This window comes from Solanum tuberosum, unplaced genomic scaffold, assembly GCF_000226075.1.
Source record: "Solanum tuberosum cultivar DM 1-3 516 R44 unplaced genomic scaffold, SolTub_3.0 scf00487, whole genome shotgun sequence".
NCBI lineage: Eukaryota > Viridiplantae > Streptophyta > Magnoliopsida > Solanales > Solanaceae > Solanum > Solanum tuberosum.
The window spans coordinates 244,797-257,989 of NW_006239408.1; the positions used below are offsets into that span (position 1 = coordinate 244,797).

The window sequence follows — 13,193 nt, forward strand, 5'->3', positions numbered from 1 at the left end:
CTACTTGATGATCGATCCATCTATGATCTATCCTGTTATTCTTTTTGAACACTAGCATGTTTCTCTCCCTCATGTATAATATATGGTAACAACCAATAACATCTTATATATCTTCACCTTGCTGTTAAATAAATTTTATTTTAATAAAAACTAATAAAATTATTTTTAAATTATTTTTTCACTTTTGACAATCGAAAAGGATATAAATGAGTCATTTGTATAACAGTAGTGCTATATGTGAACCACTTTTTTAACAAGAAGTATATCAACTCTAAATCACAAAGTTGAGGGGTACATCATGCACATTTTCCTACAATTGGTAGGGATCCGGCTCCTCTCCATTTTCCCCAAGTTCTAGCTTGGATTGGAGACAAATGTCATAGTTTAGAATTAATGGTTGAGATCTAAAATTTTAAAGTAGAGTCCTAACCATAGTTATTTACTTCCATATATTTACTTCTTAAATATTTTTGCAATCCATTTTATTTTTCCTAAATATATTAATTTTTTTTATTGCCCTGCATACATATTTAAAACTTTTACTAAATATTTTACTTTTTTGAAAAAAATTATAATTCAATTAAACGTTTTTATTATTCTAATAGAGTTTTAAGAGCTACAATGTCTATAGAGCAATATGGACTCCATTTAGGGAGTAAGAAAGAAATTTAAAGTTGAGTGACAAAATTTATTTTACTCCTAAAATTAAAAAAAAAGTCAGCTCACAATTTTTAATTTTTAATTTGGCAAATACTTATTTGAGAAATGGCAAACGTTAGGGAAAAAAAGTAAAAAATCAGCAAAAAATTACTCAAGTAATTAAGAAAAGAAATTCTTTTTAATATATTTATGAAAAATATAATGTAAATCTAGAATTGTTGGATTGCAAAAATATTTAAGAAGCAAATATATGGAAGTAAATAACTATGGTTATGACTTTGCTTTAATCAATTAGATCTCAACCATTAATGCTAAACTATGACATGTGTCTTCAATCCAAGCTAGATCTTGGGGAAAATGGAGAGAAGAGAAATGGAGAGGAGCCGGATCCAATTGGTAGCATAAAGCCAAAACTTAATACGATTTCATAAATATTCTAATTAAAATTCATGTATATTTCCGAAATTCACTCTTTTAACCTTTTTATGCATAGGTATAAATTAATCTTTTTAAGGATTGATTTATTCAAACATTTTTAAATGGATAAATAAATAATTGATTCATAAAAATTAAGTATGGAATGAAATATAAAGTTTTCTAATATAAGAAAAAAAATATCGGAAAAAAGGAAAAATCAGATCCAACGAGATAGGTGTTGCGTACTAATTAATGAGAAATAAGAACTTAACCTAATCTACTCACTCATTTGAACAACTCACGCTAAAATCTAAAAAAATGAAACCTCTTATTGAGATAGTAAGAAAAATTTGAAAATTGTATAGAATTTAGTATTATTTCCAAGTTCTTATAATGTAAAAAATATATATTTATCACCAAAGAATATGCTGGAGTGGATATGTTATTCTTCCATTAACTAGAGGTCTCACGTTCGAGTTATGGTATGGAAAATTCCTTGGTATCCCGAGTGGGGCACTATGCGGCGCGAATCCAAATTAATCGAACTCCAAATTAGTTGAACTCCAATGTGGGTATTGAACACCGATGAAAATTCATTTTTTTTTACAATTTTATTGTATAGTGACATAGTAATGCATTAAAATTTCTTTCCATATTAACACGTTTTAATTTCAATAATTCAAGTTACAGCTAAATTTAATTCTTCAACAAAAATTTCTTATAATCACGTAGCAAAAAATCATTATATGTATTACAAATTAATATTAAATATTTACAAAAAGCATTTTTTTTCCTTATAGAGTCATGAACTTTGTCCAATATTTTAGAGTTTTGAATTAAACTACTTCAATCTTTATATATATTAATAAGATTTTTAACAACAAAATCGATGTATTGTATTGCAACAAATAACTAATATTTTATTAACTTGAAAAAACTTATTCCAAATTATATAATGACAATGAGAAATATTTTTTGCACACAAAATTATAAACTATAAACACATACTACTTGTTAGTTACTATATAATAATATATAAGTCATGAGGTCCTTACGCTTAAGGTTGGTTGAAGAATTTCCTTCCTATTGAAGTTTATTAACACAACTTATCTAGTATAACTTCCTTCATGTTAAAAAATTTTAAACAAAAAAATTAATCGAAAAAAGCATCTTGATAAGGTTGATTCAAGGATAATAAATATAAAGCAAAAAATCAAAATAAATAGGGTCATAAATTTATTGAACAACAAAATTGGATTCATCATTTTCTATTCGGGAGCTTGGATATTCTACCAACAACTGCAATTCAATTGTTGGAGCCTGAATATTCTACCAACAACTACAATTCAGTTGTTGGGTGAATTAGAGGATTTAGAGTTGCCATTTGGACATCAAGGATCTAATTGAGAAGAATGATTCCTCTTATTTAGAATTTGAAAAAAGGCAAACCAAAATGAAAAGTTTGATGACGGTCTGTTACATCCTACAATCTAGTGTAATTCAGTGATAACACGGTCTAAGATGATAGTGGATTCCAAAAGATATTTAAGTAGGTTCAAAAGTATAATTGACTGTTCACATCATCAATGTAGTAAGTCATTTTTATGTACTATCGTGTGTATACTGGTTACATTAATCGATTTGTATAGTACGCTAAGTGTATATAGACTGATCTTTTGCTATAAATTGATAGTATAGTTGCAAACCTATATTATGTAGTTTTTTATTGTATAAAGGAGTGAGTAATTATAACAATATGTCCCGTTATTACAAGTGAACTAATTGTAATAGAAATAAAAAGTACTCGATTTGAGCAACCTAAAATTAATATCTGAAAAATCTATTTTATATCGAATCTTAAAATTGCAATGGCCTTATTCTTGAGTCACACAAACTCGAAAAATGAATACAAAGTATATTTTTATGAATACAAAGTATATAAAGTAAAATTAATATCTATGAGAAAAAAAATCATATCCAGTCTTAGATTAACATGTTGAATGAAGGATCTACTTCTTAAAAAAATAATTTGAAATTTCATTAGATTCGCATATGTTTGCTACCTATTCCGATTTGGTAAATCATATTAAAAACCTTGATGCAGCCCAGAATCCTACTGAGGCTATCATTGCCATGGCGTCCTTTCCTCCCGTCGTAGCTCATGTAGACGGAAAAACTCATCGCTTAGCTCAACAAGAGTCAGCGGTTCTGGAAGAGGTGATGGATGCTCGAGGGTTTGCTGTCATTGGTGTGCCGGGTTCTCTCGAACCGCCGACCATGACGGAGCTCTTGTTGTTGAAGATGAGCATAAGTTTTTTTTAGGTTTAAAGGTTTGTGGATGAAGATTGGGTTAAAAGATCTGGATTACGGGTGGGGCTTTTGGGTGGGTATTTGATTTTTTTAATTAGTTAATTAATTAGTAGGCCATCCAATAGGATATCAACACGTCATAAATGAATTTGCTAATTGTGGCTATTATTTTTTTTAATTGAAATTTTTGGTCCACAGACCTATTTTATTAATAACCAAAAATGAAATAATTTAGAAAAACAAAGCCCGGGGCCCAAAAACAAAGCAAAACATTAGGTTTCCTAAATTGTATCTATCTCTATGAGTAGAGTGAGAGTACTCAGTCTTCCTCTTCTTCTCCTTTATTGCCCTTAGAAGTCGATTTGCTGTCTGAGGATTTATCCGTTGTTTTATCTCCTTCACTGTGTCAGCTTCAAAATCCATCCTAAGTTCATCTTGTGGCATCATCTTCAATGTTAGCTGGTATGGCTACCTTCTTCTCTTGTATCCTTTCACTTTGCTCCTCCAGTCTTCTTTCTCGTTAGTGTTAATCTCGTGCTATTGTTGTTTAGGCGAAGCTGAAATGGTGTTTCTCTCTCTGCAATCGCTTGTGAACGCCAACCTTAGTGACTACTCGAAAAGCATGTTTGTCTAGCATTTAAAATCATAGATTTATAGTCTAGTAGCCTGATTTAAGCTTGTAAAAATATGTTGTATTCATGTATCTGCTCCTGCTCTTTTGATTATGTTCCCCTATGCTACTTGTATGTTTTTATCAGTGTTCAATGTTGATTCGCCTAGTTCTGATCCTCAAAATGGGGATTTGTGTTTTGTCACTGCTTATATGTTTTCTTATGTTGCTTGGTAGTTCTCCAAAAGCTTTGTATTCATTTGTTTGCTGTGAATCTACTACCTCTTTTGCTAACAGATCTGCCACATAATTTGCCTCTCTCAAGGTATGAATGATGCTTGCATTTATTTGGTGCATTCTCTTTCTGATTATTTCCCCCTTCTCCACCAATTCCCATGGTATCTTCCAATCCCCTCTTAGCATCTTCACGAGACTTAAAGAGTCTGTTTCTATCGTGACTTCTCTGAGCTCATTCCTCCAACAAAACTCCACAGCCTTATAGATTGCTACTGATTCAGCCTCTGTGTTTGTGGTAAAACCAAGTCCCTCAGCCTTTGCATAGACTAGGTCCCCTTGTGAATCCTTAAACAAAAGTTGTAGGAACTTAAGCCTAAGTTACCATTCGATGCTCCATCCGTATTAATCTTCAACTTACCAATGTCTTGGGGATTCCAAATCACTCTATGATAATATAGCTTTGGTTTGTGGCTTCCTAGCATTTCCACTATATCAGGCCAGCAACAGTTAGACACCAAATGTATCCAAGGGTATACACTCTTTACTAACTTTCGGACTAGATCTTGTATCTGTATCACCATCCCATTAAAAGTAGTGTTTCCCCCATGTTTAATATTATTCCTCCTCTTCCATAATGTCCACATGATTAGTGTTGGCATTACTTTATAAACCTCTTGTAGTTTTGGTGAGGTCTTCTACTTCCACCATACAATAATTGTTTGTTATAAATGCATCTCCTCCATTTGTATACCTGCAACAACAGCAAAATCCCCCATTAGATCTACCTCTGCCTTGACCCTAACACAACTAGGTCTTGTCTTATTGCGGGTTGCCATATCTACTTGTAATGGTTTTCCATCTGCTGCCGCCAAAGAGAAAATTGTTTCTTTTCCAAAAAAAAAAATGGAGGTAGAGATGGGAAAGATATCCATGCAATGGCAATCGATGTCTCCTCCTCTGGGTCAAACATTGGATCCCATTTAAGGGTTCTCATGGTGTACGACCACTGATGTTGGGTGATATAATATTGTGGCTTTGAAAGCAATGTTACATAATCCTCCAGTTGTTCGAATGAGAACGTATCTGTTACTTAACAATCCAATATTAACGTCTTCTTTAAGCTCACATTACTTTGGTATCAATTGTCTCAAGTCCTTGATATCCGGCCATCCGTAGGAAAATTTTCCTACTATTGCATATTGTAGATCCTCGTTGATTATCATTTGTTCGACCTCCTCTTCCTCCCATACTATTCTTGGTTCACCATGGAGATACGCAATTTGTTTCATTGGGATTGGTTTGTGTTGTGGGCTTCTTGGCTTGAGTGTGTTGGCGTATGATGGCGCAATTGTTCTGTTGGCATTAGTAAAAGCTTCTTGAGGTGTTGGTCCATCCCCCACTACTGGTGGAGGCTGGCCAACGGCCGCCGTGGCCATGGAATTCGGTGACTATAGGCAAATTAGGGTTACATTTTTTTTAGGTTTACAGAGCGTTTCTTTAACCAATCGAGAACATATTTTTATCATTGTGATTATTATTTAGGTTGTTAAAGATGGGGGTAAAATAAAGTCAAAAGGTTGACGTCAAGGGCATTTTAGGGCCGAAAGGTAGAAAAAGAGTAATTTTGTACCAATTCACATAATTGAAGGGTATTTTAAGCCCTTTTCTGTTCCATTTATTGCTTTTCATGGAGTATGACAAGTTAAACATGAACAGAGAAAGTAATCTTTCTATTTTTCACTTAGTAATAATTATCCTGGAAAGTAAATAAACATCAACTAATTTGGATTGAAAACCTAAGTAATCAACACATTCATATTTTCATATTAACTATATTTATTATTGAAAAAAAGCTTAACATAGCTTTGAGAGATTTGACCAAACTTAAAATATAATACCAAGCATAAACCACTAGAATTATAATAAAGGTTAATTTCTAAACTCAAATTTCAAATGTACAGTGAGTTAATATGGCTAAAAATCTTTATAACTATACCCATAAAGTTTAGTTTAAATATTAAATTCACGTTTGATTCATCTCAAACACTTCCCAGATATCATTAACATCAAAGCATGCATACACTGGAGAAGAGGCAACAATCTTTTCTTTCTTCTGCGAATTCTTTTCTTTTGCTTCTCCATTCCTTTCCACTCAAAATTCATTTTTAAAATTTTATTCAATACCCACTCTACTCTAGTTATTATTACTCATTTTGTTTTTTAGTTCATCCTAAAAAAGACATTTCTATATTTAGCATTTAACTTATTGAGTCATCGAGGTAAGAGGAAGGGGTGCTTGGGGGGGTATGGGAACGAGTAAAGCCTACAAAGTGGGGAAGTGAAAAGTTATAATATCTAAATTTGGAGTTAACTTTACTTGTGAGACATGGTCACTATCACAACCAATGCATCATAATAACTCGCTATTGTATTTTGGCAAAACCTTTAATCTAATCTGTCACGAAGACAAAGTTGTGATTTTTTTTTTTTTACGACAAATCCACAATGCAATGCATTAAAACAAAATGAGAAGGTAAAGCAAAAAATTACGTTCCAGGATGTATATATAATACTCAGAAACACCAATAAAACCTGTCAAACCAGAGCAATATGGGAGTTCTGGCGAAAATGTATGTCCCATATGAAAAAATATAGGTTTACAATGATAAAGCCCACAGGATGACTAACTTGAAGTATTGGATCATAGAAGCAAACAAACATCCTGTTATTTCTATCTCCGCCACGGAGATCTACAACCAGTACAGTAGTTATTCTCAATGGAAAAAGTTTAAAGGGAGATGGGATTTCTTTAAGGGAGTGTACGCTGATAAAGAGGCAATGCTCCCAAAGCCTCACGTTCTGCACTCTCCCTTTTAACCTGCAAATTATATAAACCAAGTGCATTAATGACCACTCTAGTTAGGGCATTAAGCTCTAGGAATATAAGTCAGCAAATGAACATGGGGTATAATCGTCCTGAATCTACAGTGATTACAGAGCCATAGCAGATGTACAGTATGGACCAAGCGACAAAATGTCAACCAAAAAAGGAAAAGAAAAAACTTGGCAGCAAGTCAATGTTTCACATGCATATTTTGCAGTTACTGAAAATGAAACAAATAAGGCAGAGAAGAAGATGGAAAGTGACTCCACCAAACAAAAAACAAGGCCACTTTTACTCTAGGCACATGGATCACAAGAAAATTTAAGGCACATACAGGGACCAGAAAAGTGACCATTGGAAGCAGATACAAATAACAGTAAGCTTTAAACTCAATTAAGAGATCGATGATCATATGATGCCTCTAGTTGACATGATGAGCAATGGTGTATTCTCATGGAAAAACTGGAAACACAACTGAACCATCCAGAGCTGAAACCAGAAATAGAAAATGGAAACTTACAAGAGCCAGCATTTCCTGAAGATAGTTCCTAAATGGTGTTTGCATTGCCTGCAAGAGTTAGTTAAAACTTAATGAATACTGAACAAGTTAAATACCGACATCAGCATCTAGTTCAGTTAATATTAGAATAAGGAACAATATAATCAACTGCTCCCTGCTCTCCAAATCCAAACAATCCCCCAAAAAACAAATGCACTTTTCACAATTGCTCTACTTTCTTCTGTAACACCCTGAGAGAAGTTCAGTCCTTTCTTCCAGAAAGGATCACTATGAAGGCAAAGATGGAAAAAAAAAACAAGATCATGGATTATCAAGAGTATCAGACTTCCACAATTTACAGAGCAGAGATGATCTTTGCCATTAACACCAACATGGCATTTGTATTGCCTGCAAAGTTGGTTAAACTTTAAAAAACATCTAGCTCAGTTAATATTAGAATAAGGAACAATCATAAGTTTCCCAACCCAATGGATGGTTATAATCAACTGCTCCCTACTCCTCAAATCAAAACAATCCCAAAAAACACATGGAAGTTGTCTCAAAAGACCTACACTTGAGATGGTTCAATTGCCTTTGAAAGTGTAAAACCATGGTGAGTGAAGATGTTAAAAGGAGACTAGGTAGACTTAAAATCCCATGAAAGTAAGTTGTCTCAAAAGACCTACACTCTTTGAATCCATGCAAGCTTGGCAAAAAAAAATAAAAGGGTATAAACCAACAAAAATAACTATGCCACAAACCCAAACAAGTTCCACAAATTCCAAAAGATGGGATATAATAAAGAAAAATATCCACAAGGCTATAACAATTAGTCAGGGAATATATGTTTTAGTCATGTTAGTACATTTTTTAGGACTGCTTTTTAGGAGTACTTTTGCCTTGTCATAAATCTATATAGCAGTAGAAGATAGAAATTTCTGATACTTATTATTTTTGTATAATTGGCTTGAGAAGAGTTCAGACGGAAAATCATGATTAGTAATGATTTTTTATAAACAACATATTGAGGGCTCATCTAAATTAGCTAATTCCTCTTGACACACAGTAAACCATGCTGCTGATGCTCAATAGTTGGCATATAAGGTAGTAATGGATAAATGGGGAACTGAAAAGAGAGGCAAGAAAGGGTCAAAGAAGAATTACAATCTTCATGTTTCCTTTACCTCCCATTTTTTGTCGGTTCTCTTTTTTGGGGGGTTGATTCTTTTTTTTTTTTTCTGAGTGTGGGGTTTGGGGGTCCTGTTTTAAATGCAGGAAGGTGAACTTTGCGAAAGTGCTTATTTGATTAGGAAGTCTTGGTCACTAATAAATCGACTAACTAAACTCATGTTTGTCTAGCAATTCGATCCACATATAGAATCGAGGGCAAACGCCTTCCATTCACCCCCATTGTTGGGAGTTAATTAATGGTTGGGACTGCTGAGTCCAAGCCTATGGAGGTGGAAGAAAAACTGCTAATATGATTACACCACCTCTGCTTCCTCCGTCTACAAGTTCACCTTAAAAAATACATTGACAACACTCTCATTACCCTCCTGTCACCAATCAAGCAATGAAATCTAATTGCTAATAGTTTCTCTCTAATGGAACAGAAGATCTCGAAGATAATTTTCTTACCTTATAATTTAATTATTGCAAATAAAGAATAGGATAGTTAACAAACTCAGAACACCAAATTTTACACTGGTGTTGACACCATTTTAGTGTAAACCAACTCCAATGCACTACACTAAAAAAGAATATTTGAATTATATTCTTCTCTCTCTTCAATATTATATTATTATTTTTTCAAAAATGTTGTATAAATATTTTGTATTATATTCTTCTCTCTCTTCAATATTATATTATTATTTTTTCAAAAATGTTGTATAAATATTTTGTATTATATTCTTCTCTCTCCACTATTTTAGTGTAAAATTTGGTGTTATAGGTTGGAGATGCACTCCAACCCATCACCAAATCCTATTTTGGCGTAATATTTGATGTTTTTCATCTCCAAGCCAACACTAAGGGATCATTTGGTAGTTGGTTACAGTTATTCATGCATTAGAAATGTAGGAATTAGTTATGAGGAAATCTATGTATTATTTTATGCAATGATTAGTTATTCATGTATATACATGAATGATTAATTCCCTCTTCTATCCTGCATAAAATAATATATAGATTCTCTTATAACTTAAACAAGTATTACATTTGCGAATTTCTAAATTGTCAACCAAACGTCGTATTAATTTTATACATGAATAACTTAATTTCTATTTACCTACCAAACATCATATAAATTAAGAGGAAATTAATACATGAATAATTTGTTTCTTATCCAACTACCAAACGACCCCTAAATTTCACACTATTATAGTGTGTGGATAGTGTTCCACCAAATTTGGTGTAACACTATTCATCAAACACCAATTATATCCAAGATTATTTTATTATTATTTTTATTGTACAACACTTTTAATTTAACATATTATAAATTGTATGTTTTTAATTAAGTCCCTAATATACTATTATTTTTTATGTAATATTTAATAATATTAATTTTAAATCTTAATTTTGGTGTATTATTTTTATAATTTAATTTTCGTATATATATATATATATATATATATATAAATATTAAATGATAATAAAAGAGGAGAATATGAATTAAATAGGATGAATGTGTAAAAAAAAAGAAGAAGGGATTTGTTTTAAGAAACACAAAAATATAAATGAAATAAAAATAATAATACAATATTTAGGAGAGAGAAGAGTACAAAAGGAATATTTTTTTTAGTGCAATGCATTGGAGTTGTAAAATTTGGTGTTATGGGTTGGAGATGGCCTAATAGTATGAAATTTAGTATCGGGTTGAGAGGAAAATCACCAAATTTTACACCAAAATAGGATTTGGTGTAAAATTTGGTGTTTGGTTGGAGATGCCCTTAGTAATCCAATAAACCTAAATCAAAAGAGCCCAACATAACATACAACAATAAAGTTTTTCTTTTATTTGAAATGATGCACAACAACGATTTTATATCTAATACATGGCCTAAAGAATATTACGATGCAAACAAGTTAAAACCATTCAACCGCACATAAAAGAGCTATCAAGGTATGATTCCCAAGAGTTTAATCATCAATAGTGGCTACTGTTGTGTATTAGTTAAAGAAAGGTCTTCTTTTATATGAGTTAACTAATAGTCTATTTTGGCTAAACTTCTAAAAATAAGCTTATATTGGAAAGTGCTTTTGATGAAGAAACAGTTTGTGTTCAGCCAAAAAATTCAAAAAACACTTATAGGCAACAATTAGGGTTTGGCCAAGCTTCATAAAAGTGCTACTAGTGTATTTTTTCTCAAATAAACTTTTTGAAAAAAGTACTTATGGAAAAAAGGTACATTATTAGCTTCTAAAAAACAACTAATGTTACTCCCCAGAACATCTTTGGTCAAACACATGATTTTAAAATAAGCACGTTTCGTCTCCCACAATCTTGGCCAAATGACTATAGATGCAACATCACCACCTTCACATGATTCCAAGTAAATTTTTTGCTTTAGCTTGCTTTGTCAGTACATCTCTTTTGGTGACAAGAACAAAATAAGTAAATGAAAGAAGGCAGCAAAGTAAAGAAGAGGGGGAAAAAGCACAGAGCACCCAAAGTGTTCTTCAATTGTTACCATTTACATTACCAGGTGCACCAATGCTTCACATGGGGAAATTACATATAAGTCAATTTATCTTAGTGTAGCATAAGATGGAATTCTATTAAGTACCTGAAGATCCTCTGGGAGGTACTGGTGCTTCATGGAGAGGTCCATGGCACGCAGAAGGCGCTGGTTTCTGGCATCAACAATCTCCCTCGGAAGGCGATTAAGAGCTTCCTTCACGTCCAAATCATACATCGGATCATATAAATCATCATGTCGGAGCCCTTGTTTCACAGAAAAAAAAAACATAATGAAAAGTTAACAAGCAGCTCAAAAGCATAAGAACATAGGTGATACTGTAATTCAATCAGAATAATTGAAATGATGATATTACTAAACGCTCTTCCTTTCTCTTTGGTCTACTTGCTTTTATTTGTTTTATTTATTTATCTATTTAAGTTGCTGAAGAATGCATCAAAAAGTCTTTGGAATGAGACTGTAAAATGATTCTTTTTGCAGAAAAAACAACACAAAAAACTCTCTCGACCCCTTGATTCTAAACAGGATTCCAGATAACTTTTGGTTGGAGAAAACAAGCGATAAAGATTTTTTCTTTTGCACCAAACTTGATTGCTGTCAAGATAGCTGAAATGGTGATACATTTTTTACAATTTTGACAAATGGTACGGATGTAATTATTACAAGGTAGTGTTAATTGACACTCTCAAGTCTCAAGCACACACATAGCAAGGATAATACCATCATCTACGTTGGACAGAAACCATATACGGATGGAATTTAAACATTCAACTTTAACTACTGGGTCAAAACTTAAATCAAACACTTGGAATAATGATATAGCTGTGAAAGTTTGTATACAAGAAAGTATAGATCAATAAATACCAATACCCAAATGCTAGAATATGTATTTATGCAGATAAAAAAGAAATTATCATAGAAATTGATAAAGTACATTAAATGAGCAAGCTGGACCAAAGAAAATAAAATCAGAACAAAATCAAATGGTTATAAACATATGTAGTGAGGGTAAATCCAAGGATAATATACCAAGATTACTATTTTGGGAAGTACAAGTCCATCAGTAAACAGCCCTAATGCTAGAATGCATCAATATATAGAATCAATAAGCAATTCAAAACACATGATGGCCTTAAAGGGAAAGAAACTAAACTACTTTTATTGTAGTAGTAGTACAGTCCAACTTGCTACCTCCTAGAAGCAAGGGTACCAGGTAACTATAGCGACCCAAGCTTCGGAAAATGGGAATAAATCACCTATTTTTTAATTTTTCTTCATTAATGACGGTGGTGTCCAGACTAGCTTTCACACAACTAGACTAATTTCACGAGATACCCATCACCTCCCACTTACAACAAATACCAGGTAACTCTATCCACCAAGACTTCGACACATAAGAAGAATCAAATGTTTTTGTCTTCATTTTGACTCGAGACCTCATAGTCCTCAACCACTTGATTGACCACTAGGTCATACCCCTTGGGTGCCTAATCACCTATTTTATCTGCGTGATTCATAATAGACTCTGAACAATTTTTAAACTGTGAGATACATATGCAACATAGAAAATCGGAGATAGATTCACCTTTTCAGTTTGGAATCTTTTACAAGATCTAATCATCACTATCATTTTCAGCTAAATCAGTTACATTAGCAATCACTGTGTTGATTCAATTTCAATAGCTTAAATCCAAACCAATTTTATTAGAACATGATTGGCAATAGAAATGAATAGATCTACATAATAATTGTATTACCGTAATTACGGAGGCGAGAGGAGAGGGTTTTCATGTGGATGGCGGCGAGAGGGTTCTTCTTCGGATCCACGAGCCATCTGGAGAACGACGATGCCATTTTCAATCGCTAACACAAACA

General features: G+C 32.7%; 1 protein-coding gene across 1 annotated transcript; it reads right to left on the reverse strand.

Annotated features, from left to right (window-relative positions):
- Positions 1 to 6,774: 6,774 nt before the first annotated feature.
- LOC102598697 (cytochrome b-c1 complex subunit 7-like) lies at positions 6,775 to 13,193 on the reverse strand. Its single transcript, NM_001287958.1, is given in 4 exon segments — positions 6,775 to 7,112; positions 7,639 to 7,686; positions 11,406 to 11,563; positions 13,076 to 13,193. Coding segments are annotated over 4 exon segments (372 nt in total). The 5' UTR covers positions 13,173 to 13,193; the 3' UTR covers positions 6,775 to 7,043.